General features: G+C 39.8%; 2 protein-coding genes across 7 annotated transcripts in view; one reads left to right on the forward strand and one right to left on the reverse strand.

Annotated features, from left to right (window-relative positions):
* Positions 1-15,676, reverse strand: part of fgf12a (fibroblast growth factor 12a) — a 237,657-nt gene that overhangs the window by 102,559 nt on the left and 119,422 nt on the right. The gene's annotated exons all lie outside the window — the stretch shown is intronic.
* On the forward strand, positions 685-2,024 carry LOC132155140 (uncharacterized). Of its 4 annotated transcripts, none has more exons than XM_059563960.1 (5): positions 685-868; positions 961-1,132; positions 1,475-1,532; positions 1,590-1,623; positions 1,795-2,024. In XM_059563960.1, exons 1-5 carry the CDS (start codon positions 700-702, stop codon positions 2,022-2,024), a joined length of 663 nt encoding a protein of 220 aa, XP_059419943.1. In that variant the 5' UTR covers positions 685-699. The 4 variants fall into 4 exon arrangements, with proteins under 4 accessions (XP_059419943.1, XP_059419944.1, XP_059419941.1 ...); XM_059563961.1 differs by having other exon boundaries at positions 1,834-2,024; XM_059563958.1 differs by having other exon boundaries at positions 1,475-1,623.

Genomic DNA, 15,676 nt, shown 5'->3' on the forward strand with positions numbered 1-15,676 from the left:
CGTTTACAGTATATTAAAAAAAATCACGCCGTTTATTTTATAGTCTTTGAGTTTTCCTAAAATATTATGATACTGATGTTCTCAGTAATGTTCTATATATGATTATGATGTTTACAATAGGACACTCAGCAAAATTTGGCAGCTACACCATTATGCACATGGAAACCAACAAAATTCTGCATCTTCAACTAGTTCAGGTTAGTAATTAAGCATTTAAAAAAATTATTTACATTTTCTTTTATCTGTTATTGTTTATACTCTACTCTGTTTATACATTTGAAATGTTGTGTACCCAACAACAGAGCAACGAGGTTGGTGGAAGTTATCATATGGAAAAGGAGGGATTGAAGCGTTGTCTCGATAAGCTCGAGTCTAATGGTTTAGCTGTTGACTACATCGTTACCGATCGCCATCCGCAGATTCAGAAGTACCTGAGGGACCGCAATATCACTCAGTTCTATGACGTGTGGCACTTTGAGAAAGGTAATTATTTATCTTTGTATTATTAATTGATTCTTATTCAGTTAATTGTTCAACCTAACATGTACATTTTTATTTTTGTGGTAATTTGATTATCTTGAAATAATGATTGTACAACCAAGCTTTTACTTTGTACAGGTTTATCTAAGAAACTTGTCAAACTTTCAAAAATGAAGGACTGTGAGGTGCTGAAAAAATGGTTGCACAGCATCAAAAACCATGTTTACTGGAGTGCGATTTTCTCTGAGTCTGGGCCAGAAAAGGTGGCGAAGTGGAATTCACTGCAGAACCACATCCAAAATGTACATGTTCATGAGAACCACCTCTTCCCCAAGTGTGAACACCCAGACAAAGTTTCCAGGGATCCAAAAAAAATGGATCCAACCAGGTATGACTGTATAGAGAGACAAATGACAATAAAATGACAGTAAACTAGTAAAATTTTGAGATTTTCTTCATATTTTATCTGTTTGGTTACAGGATCAATAGCGCTCCATAAAGTGGAAAAGCTATTATACAACAAGAGAGTTCTCAAGGATATAGAAAAGCTCAGCCACAACTTTCAGACATCATCACTGGAGGCTTTCCACAGTCTGATTTTGCGTTTTGCCCCAAAGAACGTGATTTTCCCTTTCATAGGAATGTTGTGCAGGTAATAATCTTTGACATATTCAGTAATATTTATAAGCATTGTTTCTAACAATTGTTATGGAAATGTTTTTTTTATTCATTATTTTATTAATATTAATGATCTTTCCCTATAATAAATAATGTTCTTTCCTAATAAGGAAGAAAAAGGTTAAATAGGTTAGGAGCCTTGCCTGTGGCCCTACAGTATGTTATCTATGTTATGAGTAGCAGAGAAGAAAGATAGCTAGAAAGAAACCATTATAATCATTGATTGAACATTTGTCTCTTATTCTGAATTGTTTGTTTATTTGTCACAACACAGTCTACTAATCTTCATATTTTATGGATTGTGCACTGATTACAGGCTGTATCTTGCAGCAATGCACTATAATGAAAATGCTAACCGTGAGCAGGCAACAACAACTGAAGGACAGGCTGTGTATAAGATCGTTTTTCCAAAGTCCAAAAAAGGGGAATGCACAGCAAAGCCAGTGAAAATAGAACCAACATACAGTAAGTTTGTTTTATTAACAATAATATATAAAAAAAGCTATAATAAAATAAATATAAGCTTACAAAAAATATTTATAAATATTACACAAATGTTAATTATAAAACAAAGGTAGATTATTTATCAGTAATTATGTAAAACCATAGAGTGACTCAGTATTCTGTTTTTTACAGACTATGTGGATGACCTTATGAGCCTTCTGTTACATAAAGTCTTTGTGGACCCCAAGCCATATGCGGAAGAGCTGCATGCAATCCCCATTCCACCTCCTCTGTCATCACAGTATGAAAAACCTTCCAAAGAAGAGGTGATTGCCCAGCGTGTGTCACGATTCAGTCGAGGGGTGGCCGGAACCCAACATACTGTCCCGCTGGATCAGGAAACTGTAGACGGATCCGGTTAACAACACATGAGGGGATGACAACCCTCACACTACGTCCTAGGTAGCCCCAGCACCAGCTGACAAAGCTGCGATAGGCCAGATAACGGAAACGCCTATGACAGGAATAGAAAACCTCAATATTGTGTATAAAACCCGTGGTATATTGGAAACATGTATATGTGATGTGAAAATATGTTTGATAAAAATGTATATTTTGATTAGTTTTTGTCTTTGAATAACTATATAGTAAATATAAATGTGTAAATATATATATTTTGTATCTATTGTCTTTTATTTATGTTCTTTTACACAACATAATTTCATAAAATTTAATAAATACTTACTCCTCTTCATTTCTGCGTCTCACTGGTCCATAGTCGGCTCTGTAAATATTATTGATATTTTGCAAAGTATACGGATTTAAGCAGTTTGGTTCAAAACCTGGATGCTCAACCATACATTTAGGAGGGTCTGGAACCTCCATCATTCGTTTTACAACCTAAACAGTAATGTAAGACAATGAGAACATACTGTACAATTAACCTATGTTCATCTTTTAAATATGAAAAAAGAATAATACAGAACTATTAACACGTTATGCATAATTTTGGTAATAGCTTATTACACTACCTTATGTATTTCTTTGCAGCAGATGTTTTCCTCTTCAATTGGCATTTTTTCACAGTTATTACATGTACACCTAATAAAATATATATATATTTTTTAAATAAAAAAGGTTCTTGAATACACTTTTGTTAATAGACAAACACTTATTATTGTTATGAATTAAACATCAACTATTATAATTAGTACAATTAAATTACAGCGTATCTAAAAAAGTATTAGATATCAACAACAAAAAAACATACCATTCTGAAACGTCATTTAAACGCCGTTCTTAAACAGGTTCTGCTCGTTCATCTTCATTAAATTTTCTGGGTCCGATTCGGGCTCAAATTGGTATGGTTTTATTGACGCCATTGTTTCTAATACCACCAAAGCACAGACGACTGGTAAAGGTAAGGGGCGTGACGTTACCGAAAAACGTGCTCTAGGCGGTTAGCGAATCACAACACACTGGGCCAGCTAACCAATCTGAGCCCATTGCTATTTTTGTGGGACTGGCTTCATAGAACCCGGAAACCATCAGACCGTTTTACAAGGAGGGACAGAGCAGTGTAGAGTAAAGGTAAAATATATGAAAAATAATGCGATTTTTAAAAAAACAAAGCATGAACACATGTTACAGTGCACCCCACAAACACAATCAAGCCTTCGAAAAACCGCGTTTTACCACCCCTTTAAAATATTGCTTATTACTTATAAAGCCCTGAATGGTTTAGCACCTCAGTATTTGAATGAGTTCTTGTTACATTATAATCCTCCACGTCCGCTGCGTTCTCAAAACTCAGGCAATTTGATAATACCTAGAATTTCAAAATCAACTGCGGGCGGCAGATCCTTTTCCTATTTGGTGCCTAAACTCTGACACACTCTTGCAGTTTAAATCTAGATTAAAGACCCATCTCTTTAACCTGGCTTATACATAACACACTAATATGCTTCTAACATCCAAATCCGTTAACATTTCTTTAGGCTACATTAATTAGGTAAATCGGAACCAGGGACACTTCCTATAACACCCGATGTACTTGCTACATCATTAGAAGAATGGCATCTACGCTAATATTAGTCTGTTTCTCTCTTATTCTGAGGTCACCGTAGCCACCAGATCCAGTCTGTATCCAGATCAAATGGTCACTGCAGTCACCCGGATCCAGTATGTATCCCGATCAGATGGTGGATCAGCACCTTGAAAGGACCTCTAAAGCCCTAAAAGACAGCGGAGACCAGGACAACTAGAGCCCCAGATACAGATCCCCTGTAAAGACCTTGTCTCAGAATACCACCAGGACAGGACCACATGAAACAGAAGATTCTTCTGCACAATCTGACTTTGCTGCAGCCTGGAATTGAACTGCTGGTTTCATCTGGTCAGAGGAGAAATGGTCCCCCAACTGAGCCTGGTTTCTCCCAAGGTTTTTTTCTCCATTCTGTCACAGATGGAGTTTTGGTTCCTTGCCGCTGTCGCCTCTGGCTTGCTTAGTTGGGGTCACTTCATTTACAGCGATATCGTTGACTATATTGCAAATTAATGCACAGACACTATTTAAATTGAACAGAGATGACATCACTGAATTCAATGATGAACTGCCTTTAACATTTTGACGCAATGTATTTTATTTAAAGCGCTATATAAATAAAGGTGATTTAAATAAAGGACGTGTCATTCCCTCATCAAAAATATAATCGACATTAATTGCCATTGTGACTAAAATCTAAGGAACATTCAAATGTAAGGACATTCATACAAAATATTTGTATTGGTCCAAAAGTGCTGCCTGCTGGCAATTTGCTGATTTTTGTTTAGAACAATGCAAATTGATTATGTGCCTTCAAAAGTAAGGTGTGTAATTTAAAAAGTAAGGTGTGTCTGTGTTTTATCTGTGCGTGTGCTTTAACTAAGGTAAGAGTATGTATGTAAACAGGTAATTTACCACAGTTGTAAAGTGCTGGAAAATTTAAATGTCCTTGGAAGTGCTTGAAATTTACTTTGGAAGGTGTAAGAAGACTGGTGTACTATTCTCTGAACAACAGGGGGTGACGAGGAGTAATCATCCTCTTAAACCATTGGGAATCACTAGTGAGAAGTTACTAGCTGCATCCGATACTTTAGGCAGCTGACTTGCTGAGTATCAGGCATTAAGTGCGTTCGACTTCGCGCAGCACTGTACAAACCGATCGCTTTCTGACTCGAAGCAGTGCATGCCGATTAGAATTGTCCGACTTGAGACGGCGCTGATGCCTCATGACTGTCACGTGTGCCATCAAAGTACCACAAGAGTGTTTAGAGAGCATTATTTAAATAGTATATGATTATGTTGAACTTTATTTTTTTTTAAATGTCGCTTTATTTAGCAGTATATAAAAAAGTGTTTCTGTTGCTCATGAAAACGTTTCTGAAACGTCTGTGTATTTGACAAATACTGCATTTTATTTACTTCATCTGTGATAAAGTATGCAAACACCACGTGAGTGTCACTAACGGGAGTAGAAAGTGTCCGGCTTGACATGTCTGTCCCCATGTCTGACTCTGCCCCGACTGCAAGCGGCTGCTCTCGTTAATCGCCGTCCGTAGCCGTGCTTCAAGTCAAACGCACCCAATGACTTGCAGGCAGCGTTTTTTCAAGTCACCTCATGAACTGATTTTGGACAGGCTGCGGAGGCAGAGTAATTGTATACAGCTAAATCTAAAAAAGTTTGGTGATGACTAAGTGGATATGTAGTATAAAACGTACATTTACGTACAAAAATAGGGCCTGCTATTTTCGCCCGCTAGAGAGAACACTTTGCTGCTATAACTACAGGTGTCTGCTGTTCTATCCCTCAGCAAGGGGTGAAAAAAAAAGGCCTGCTGTTTTTCCCGCTGGAGAGAACACCCTTGCTGCTATAACTACTGGGGTCTGCTGTTCTATCCCACAGCAAGGGACGTAAAGAAAAGAGCCTGCTTTTGCAGGAATGGAACAAGGATGGTTTTGGTGGGGTCTTCTTCGGGCAGTAATACCTCTCATTGTGTTTGGGGGCTTAATGTTTAAGCTCTTGTATGTTCAACTAACATAGGCTGCAACCATCTGATGCTGTCAGCTGTCAAATAGCTCCAATCACTGCCATTCTACAAATAGACATGGGACATATATAAGTGGCACTACTGCTCGGTAAGTATGCTCAAATGGCTCGCAACCTTCCCTCCCTCCCCATTATAAGGGTGAGCATATTACCGTGAATCTTCTGGTTGTCGTCTCTTTGTTTCAGATAAGTTGGCATGGACCTCACTGTCCACTGAGAGACACTCATCCTCATAACCAAGCTACAGGATAGACATCCCACTGCCACATCTACACGATTACCACTGTTTGCTTTTAAAGACATTTATTAAGTGTCTTAATTGTCATGTATCTCCAAGCTGATGGTTCCAGGGGGTTAATGTTTAAGCTCTTGTATGTTCAATTAATTTGGGAGCAAGAACCCCCATAAGGAACCATACCGCCAAAGATAAATTGTGTTCAATAAACTCAAGTAACTTGCCAAAGTGGTCCTGTGTGAAATAGTGTTATAGTATTTTTCTAGTGCTCAAATAAATCACTGATACAATGTCTAAGATTCTGTCTATTGTTTTATAATTGAAAAACTATGCAGTGATATGTTTAATGACTAAAATAGTTTGTAGAATCCTCCAATACAATTTGTTAAATATTCTTCCTCAAACATAGTCTCAGAAAATGTTTTGTGTCTTCTTCCAATTTGAAATAGAAATTCATGAGATGTGATTTTCAACCCATTACTTTTCTCGATTGCTCCAGGACTGATTTAATGTATTTTTATATTGAAAATAAATAAATAAATCAGTGTGGTACTATTTTTTTTTCAAGGCACTTCAGTGTCTGTAACTTTTTTTTTTTTTTCCTTTTTTTGGAGTATTATCATATCTGGATGATGGATAGTAAAGCCCAAACAATCGTATTTCTTAAGACACCAAAATTGTGAAGACACGGATAAATAAGGAGACACAAGAAGGACTACAGGGCAAAACAGGTACAAAAGTCTGACAGGCAGCTTGGTTGCCAGCCACATACTGTATTAATGGACAACATTGTTTATAGTTCTGTACTGTTATTACAGATACAGTATAATACTGTTCTATAACTTATTTTATACCATTAGACTTATTTACAGGGAATACAGTAATTCCTGCTTTTCATTTAGTACTGTACTCTTACATTTAAAAAAAAAATGTCACACCAGTGTCACACCAGATGTGTGAGAGTTGGCAACCTTGTATATATATATATATATATATATATATATATATATATATATATATATATATATATATATATATATATATATATATATATAACATGTAAAATGCAGTTAACAATTAGCAAGCTATTCATATACCCTGGAGCACAAAGCCAGTCTTAAGTCACTGAGGCATTTTTGTAGTAATAACCAAAAATACATTGTATGGGTAAAAATTATATATTTTTTGGTAAAACTTTAGCATAAGGTTCCATTAGTTAATGTAAGTTAACTACTTTAGTTAACATGAACTAAGTAAGAACAATCCTTCTGGGGTGTCACGTGACCCAGAGCAGATTTTCCGATTTTCAGATCAACACGCTCGCAGAAAGTAAAAGAAAAAGACAAAAAGAAGACCACTCATTCCTTGCCGCTAGCAGAAGCTAATGCTAATTATTTTATGCCTAGCAATCCGAATTCACCCCCAAATAGTATTCTGGTACAAAGAAACTGATCTGAAGGCAGCGTTGAAGAAGACAATTACCTAAAAAGGCACAGAGCTTCAGTTTTACACACTTATCTACCAGTGTTCTGCAGATGCATCGCAAGTTCACCTCATTGGTCAAGATCATGGTCTCTCGGGGCATGTATTGCGGATTCGCTTACCCTGCACGGCTCAGATGCTTACATCTTGGAAAGATCTGCTAGTTTGATGATCCAAACTTGCCTAAAAAATGTTATGGACTCTATGGACAGATAATTTTCTTCATCTTCATCTGTAATATACGCTTTATTTTTTGGAGGATTATCTTCTTTTTTGAACCCAGAAGACTTGTAAGTGATTAAGGGTAGCTTTTCATTTGTTTTATTTTATTTATTATTATTATTTTTTTTTACACTTTTTGCTGCTTGTAATATTCGTTACCCAGGATCACTTTTCTTTTTTTGGAAGGGGATTTAGATGTTGTAGGGTTGCTCTATTGCAAAATTTTCTCTTTCCATTGTTTTTTTTTTTTTTTTAATCACTTGGCTCAGTAGTTTTAATTACGAATCCCATTTTATTGTTCATATAGGAGCAATTCCTGAGGGGTTTTTTTTCCTCAGTGGGATGAGTATGATGATATATGTTTATTTATGTTCACAATCTCATTTTGTTACTTATTGGTGTTCTTTGTGCCCTATCGTTTTGGGATTGGGTCTGGGAGGGGTGGATTTTTCTGGGGTAATTTAGTGTTCAGTTTGTGGTAGTGATATGTTCTAACTTGGTGTCTTCTATATGCAAGATTTACGTTTGTCATCTAATCAGCATTTTAGTGCTTTGTTTTGTTTGCATGCTTGCATGATATTGTCAAGTTAGTAACTTGGAATGTGAAGGGTATCGGCCATGTTATAAAAAAATTCTGACATTTCTAAAAAAAGAATGCGTATCCATTGCTTTGTTGCAGGAAACCCACTTATTGGACATTGAACACTGTAAACTCAAAAGAGACTGGGTGGGTCAGATATACTACTCTTTTATGTAGGGGGGTGGCAAATTTAATTCACAAGAACATCCCATTCAATCTGGATTATGTCGAGTCTGACTGTGTGGAGATTTGTATTAGTTTGAAGCTATATTTTTTGAGTGCATCTCACTCTTGCAAATGTATAAGCCCCAAATATTGACTGCCCTAACTTTATATCTCAGACAGTTTTGCAATTTAACTGGTTTTGTGGAAACCTGGGTTTCTTAGGTGGTGATTTTAATTGTTTAATTTATTATAATTTGGATAAATCCACCCCGCAGACCATGAAAGGACAACACTTTTGTTTTTGCCCCCATTTTTTCATGCGCTGAACTCAGAGATCTAAGACTTTTTCTATGTACACAAAAGGCATATTTCTCTCAAATATTGTTCACAAATCTGTCTAAATATGTGTTCATGAGCACTTCTCCTTTGCAGAGATAATCCACACACCTCACAGGTGTGGCATATCAAGATGCTGATTAGACAGGTGTCAGGATAGGACGTCGGTAATCTAGAATCTCTCGTACAGTGTAGATGGGTTCAGCGTCAATGGGTGGCAACGGGGTGTTGTCGTCAGGGACCGGGTCTGCGGAAGGAACAGAAACAGGAATGTGATGGGGTTTTAACAGGGAAACGTGGAAGTTGGTGTATATCCGATATTGAGCAGGTAGGTTTCCACTGGGAAAGGTCCTATATACTTAGGGCTGAGATTTCTGCAAGGTTGTCTTAATCGGATGTCTCGAGTTGAGAGCCAAACCAGTTTTCCAGGTTGGTAGTGGGGATCGGCCTTTGGTGAGTATCGGCAAAGCGCTGGTGGTGATTCACGGCCTGTGAACGGTCCCATACCCTCTAACTGTTTTGGACCCAGGTGTTCACAGCAAGGACTTCCGAAGGCTCACTGGACCAGGGAAACAATGGAGGCTGATAGTCTAGGACACATTGAAACGGGGTTAGGTTAGTGGATGACTGACGGAGTGAATTTTGTGCAAATTCTGCCCAGATTAGGTAACGGTTCCAGAGGTTTTGGTTCTGATGGCAAAAGGTCCTAAGGAAGCGACTGATATCTTGTGTTCAGCATCCTGAATCTTGTGTTCAGTTTGTCCATTGGCCTGGGGATGATAACCGGAAGTGAGACTAACAGTGACATTGAGTAGCGAAATGAAATGGGGTCCTCGATCTGACACGATGTCTTCTGTGATCCCAAAGTTCCGGAACACATGCTCAAAGAGAAGTTCTGCAGTCTCAAAGGCTGTGGGAAGAGCTCGTAACGGGATTAGTTTGCAAGCTTTAGAAAATCTGTCAATGGCTACTAAGATACAAAGTTTATCTTCGGAAACAGGGAAGTCAGTAACAAAGTCTACCCCGATGTGGTACCAAGGGCAATGTGGAATCGGCAAGAGAACTAACTTTCCTGTGGGTAACTGTCGTGGGACTTTGGTCATGGCACAGAGGATGCATCCCCGGATGTACTCTTGGACGTCCTCGTGCATTCCTGGCCACCATTACTTGTGCTGTAACGAAGCAAGAGTTTTATTAACACAGGGGTGACCTGTTCCCACTGAGGAGTGTACCTGGGAGATAAGGGCCCTGCGATGATCTTCGGATACGAATGTCTTTCCAGGTGGACATGCGGGTGGAATCGGTTGTTGTTGAGCTTGTTCGTGGAGCAGTTGGTCTAGGTCCCATTGAATGGGGTTAACAAATAATTTGGTGGGTAAGATGGGCTCTGGTTCCTCAGGGGTTTCCTCAAGGGCGTGGAGACGGGACAGAGTATCCGCTCTGGTGTTTTTAGATCCGGGACGATAGGCTATCTGAAAATTAAATCTGGTGAAGAATAAAGCCCACCTGTCTTGACGCGGGTTGATTCTCTTGGCTTCCTTCAGATATTGATGGTTCTTATGATTCGTTAGCATGAAAAAAGGTTGTCTGGCCCCCTCCAGCCAGTGTCTCCACTCTTCCAACGCTAGTTTCACAGCTAGGAGTTCTCTGTTGCCTATATCATAATTTCTTTCCGCCGGAGATAATTTCCTAGAGAAATAGGCACAGGGCATAGGTTTGGCTGCATTCTCAGAATATTGGGACAGGATGGCGCCAACACCAGTTGTGGAGATGTCCACCTCAACAATGAATTGCTTCTCGGGATCTGGGTGTTGAAGCAGTGGGGCTGTGGTAAAAGCGGTTTTCAGAGCTTGGAATGCTTGTTCAGCTTTGTGGTTTCATTGGAGGGTTTTGGGTTTTGGGTTTTGGGTAATCATACTGTGTTGATGAATAAATCTTCGGTAAAAGTTGGCGAAACCAAGTAATCTTTGGAGATGGTCTTGGGTGCTAGCCATGATGTGATAGCTTGGGTCTTTCGATCGTCCATCCTCACTTCTCAGCTTTGACAAAGAGGGAGAATTCTCTGAGACGTTGGAGTACCTTTGTAACATGACACTGGTGATCCTTTTCATTGGGTGAGTAAATGAGGATGCCATCTATATAGACGAGAGCAAAACAGTTCAGATACTCACGGAGAACTTCATCCATGATGCTTTGGAAGACAGAGGGGGCGTTTACTAGACTGTACGGCATCACCAATTATTTGTAGTGTCCAGCTGGGGTGATGAAAGCCGTTTTCCACTCATCTCCCTCTCTAATCCTGACCAGGTTTTATGCGCTCCATAGGTCTAACTTGGTGAAGACCCGGGCATCCCGGAGCTGTTCGAGAGAAGATGGAATTACTGGAAGAGGATAGCTGAACTTTACAGTTATTTTATTTAGAGCTCTGTAGTCGATGCATGGTCTCAACCCTCCATCCTTTTTCGGAACATAGAAGAAACTAGCCGCTGCTGGAGAAGTGGATGGTCGGATGTACCCTTGCCTTAGGGCTTCTTCCACGTATTCTTTCATGGCCTTCTGTTCTGGGATGGATAGGGAGTAAATTCGCCCCAGGGGCGAATTTACCAGGGGCGCTGGTCGTGATATCGAGCTTGCCATATACACCAACGTGGGAGTGGGACTAGCGGAAGCGCTGTCCTCCGGCTGCGCTGAATTCATCTTTGTTGTTTAGGTCAAGCCTTCTGTCAGAACAGACTTGGGAGACAGAGGTAGGTGAATTCAGAACAGTGTATTTATTTAAAATGTACAAGTGCTCGGTGAATCCTTTGTCCTCAAGTGCACGGTGAAAACTCCGTAATACAAGTGCAGGCAGTATGGTAGTCACATGGGATGGGATAGCAAATAGGTGAGTTTGCTCGGTTCAGAAGTGTCAAAGCCACAGATCACTCACTTATATTCTCTTCCTTCTTAGATGCCGAAGACAGTACCAATTCAGGGTATTCACAGGAGACTACAGCGACCGTCGAATCACTGGTCACAAACTGGTGATCCGCGGTCCTGAGGGCAGCAGAACAAGGACACAGGTTAGTGTAACACAAAAGTTGAGTATATGTTACGTCTGGCTTGCAGAAGCTCAGGAGACAAGTGCAAGGAGATTGTTCCTATTGGAGGCTTGACGGGGAACTGAGGTACGGGTGAGGGCTTTTATAGTGTCAGTGATTGGATCTGTGATGCGGGGCAGGTGTGGGTGGTTAATAATCAGGGGACTGTGAGCGTTGATGATTGGTCGAGGCCGGGCTTGCCAGATCCCTGACAGGATGATTATTGCACCGGTGTGCCTTACGGTGGCCATAATAAAAGGAAACTAAAATGTGGTTTTATTACACAGCACAATGCTACAGATGTCACAAGTTTTGAGGGAGTGATCAATTGGCATGCTGACTGCAGGAATGTACACCAGAGCTATTGCCCGTGAATTGAATGTGCATTTCTCTACCATAAGCCATCTCCAAAGGTGTTCCAGAGAATTTGGCAGTTCATCTGACTGCCCTCACAACCGCAGACCATGTGTAACCACACCAGCCCAGGACCTCCACATCCAGCATCTTCACATCCAAGATCGTCTGAGACCAGCCACCTGGACAGCTGCTGCAACAATCGGTTTGCATAACCAAAGGACCTCTGTAAAAACTGTCAGAAAACATCTCAGGGAAGATCATCTGCATGCTTGTTGTCCTCATCGGAGTCCCGACCTGACTGCAGTTCGTCATCATAACCAACTTGAGTGGGCAAATGCTCACATTCGATGGCATCTGGCTCTTTGGAGAGGTGTTCTCTTCATGGATTAATCTCAGTTTTCACTCTACTTTGCAGATGGCAGACAGCATGTATAATGTTGTGTGGGTCAGCGGTTTGCTAATGTCAATGTTGTGGATCAAGTGGCCCATGGTGGCGGTGGGGTTATAGTATGGGCAGACGTTATGGACAACAAACACAGGTGCATTTTATTGATGGCATTTTGAATGCACAGAGATAATTAGTTAACGAACTCCATCGCACACCTGTAAGTGATAGGTGCGTAGAAAATTAAGACCAGGTGGGTCGTGTCAACATATAAGGAAATCCGCACATTATCTTAACTTGCAAAATACAATTTTAATCACACCAACGTTTCGGTCACAGGAGCCACTCCTGATGAAGGTCGTGTGACCGAAACGTTGGTGTGATTAAAATTGTATTTTGCAAGTTAAGATAGTGTGCGGATTTCCTTATATGAATGCACAAAGATACCATGACGAGATCCTGAGGCCCACTGTTGTGCCATTCATCCACTACCATCACCTCATGTTGCAGCATGATAACGCATGGCCCCATGTTGCAAGGATCTGTACACAATTCCTGGAAGCAGAAAACATTCCAATTCTTGCATGGCTAGCATACTCACCGGACATGTCACCCATTGAGCATGTTTGGGATGCTCTGGATTTGCATATACGACAGTGTGTTCTAGTTCCTGCAAATATACAGCAACTTTGCACAGTCATTGAAGAGGATTGGACCAACATTCGACCGGCCAAATGGTGGTCATACCAAATACTGACTGATTTTGGCTCACATTTAACAAAAACCCACCAATTCACTATCTCAACAAAATAGAATACTTCATAAGACAAAAAAAGTGAATTGTTTGCCTTCTGGAAAGTATGTTAATTTACTGTACATGTACTCAATACTTGGTAAGGATTCCTTTTGCTTTAATAACTGACTCAATTCGGAAAGGCATGGAGGTGATCAGTTTGTGGCACTGCTGAGGTGGTATGGAAGCCCAGGTTTCTTTGACAGTGGCCTTCAGCTCATCTGCATTTTTTGGTCTCTTATTTACCATTTTCCTCTTGACAATACCCCATAGATTCTCTATGGGGTTCAGGTCTGGTTAGTTTGCTGGCCAGTCAAGCACATCAACACCATGGTCATTTATCAATTTTTGGTGCTTTTGGCAGTGTGGGCAGGTGCCAACTACAGCTGGAAAATGAAATCAGCATCTTCAAAGAGCTGGTCAGCAGAAGGAAGCATGAAGTGCGCCAAGATTTCTTGGTAAACGGGTGCAGTGACTTTGGTTTTCAAAAAACACCATGGACCAACACCAGAAGATGACATTGCACCCCAAATCATCACAGACTGTGGGAATTTAACACAGCACTTTAAGCAACTTGGGCTTTGAGCTTCTCCACCCTTCCTCCAGACTCCAGGACTTTGGGTTCCAAATGAAATACAAAAGTTGCTCTCATCTGAAAAGAGGACTTAGGACCACTGGGCAACAGTCAAGTTATTCTTCTCCTCAGCCCAGGTAAGATGCATCTGATGTTGTCTGTGGTTTAGGAGTGGCTTAACAAGAGGAATACAACAATTGTAGCCAAATTCCATGACACGTATGTATGCCTTGACCCCAGCCTCAGTCTATTCCTTGTGAAGTTCACTCAAACTCTTGAATTTATTTTGCTTGACAATCTTCATAAGGCTGCGGTTCTCTCAGTTGGCTGTGCATCTTTTTTCTTCCACATTCTCTTCTGATTGGCCTGTTGTTTTCTGAGTGACACATGGCTAGGCCAACCACAGGTAACTAGGGTCAGCCGATGTCACGGGTCTAGCTGGAGGCAGTAAAACAAAGGGGAAACTAGAGGCAGCCCAATTCAAACCAGCGCAGATTCTCCTAAGTAATAAGCTTAAAATAACATCTTGTTGTGATGTTGGGTACCAGAATCGACATAATACATAATTAGGCCTCAAATTAGAAATTTGATCGCATATCTGCTGCCACTGCCAGAAAAACAAACGGATGACAGCTATGGTTAAATGTGATAAAACGAGCGGACTAGACAGAAATGATCATCAAAAATGCTTGTGTTTGCAGCGCACAGTTATTGAAAAGGTTCGATTAAGTATTGTCTTTTGTTGTTATGGGCAAGTCCACAGATTTCTTGCCATATGTTTCTTGCATCTCACGATGTTGTGTATGAAAAAATGTCTGTGGATGTGTGTAAAACAACAAACTGACAATTTATATATAATAATTTGTAATTGTATATACATTGTTGTGATTTATTGTGGCTGGAACGTTAATGTAGCTGTAAAAATAGTTGCCTGCTGAAACTGAAATGTATATACATCTTCAACACGATATGATAGATAAACACAATGAGTTTGTCTTTACTATACATGTTAGATGTGATCCCCCTCATAGTAACAATCCTGTCAGATCATCCATCCTTTGAGTGAGATTGTAAATTTACAGGTCAGCTAATCTGATTTCATGGTTAAAGTTAACCTTTTCTACAGGTTTCAGTGCTATTGTTGCTCAGTGCTCAGCAATGGCACCGACGCTATGTTGTCTGAGGGCTTGACAAAAGGAGAGTGTGATGGCGGGTGGTGCTCGGGGTGGTGACTGAAGGAGGTGACTGTAGTTCTGACGTCAACTTTTTATGGAAGTCACAACGGTTTGTGAAAAATCACAGCTTCTTTATGCAGGCTGTGTGCATTTTACTGTGGTGTTTTGAAATTTAGAAATTTATATGGTAGTTAAATAGCCCCTAGACCTCAGTTATTGTGAAAAAATCCAGGAAATTTCAACTTTGACAATATGGGACCTTTAAGTAACATTAACAAACATCAACAAATACAGTAATAAATGTATTTTCATTGTTTGTTCATGTTAATTCATACATTAACATTAACTAATGTAAACAGAATTGGCTTTTATGCCAAAAATCATTGGGATATTAAGTAAAGATCATGTTCCATAAAAAAATATTTCGTAAATTTCCTACCATAAATTTATCAAAACTTCATTTGAGATTAGTAATATGCATTGCTAAGGACTTTATACGATTTTCTCAATATTTAGATTTTTTTGCACCCTCAGAGAGCAGGTTTTCAAATAGTTGTATCTCGGCCAAATATTGTCCTATCCTAAGCTTATTTATTCAGGTT

The sequence above is a fragment of the Carassius carassius genome, chromosome 12, assembly GCF_963082965.1.
Source record: "Carassius carassius chromosome 12, fCarCar2.1, whole genome shotgun sequence".
In the NCBI taxonomy this organism is placed as follows: Eukaryota; Metazoa; Chordata; class Actinopteri; order Cypriniformes; family Cyprinidae; genus Carassius; species Carassius carassius.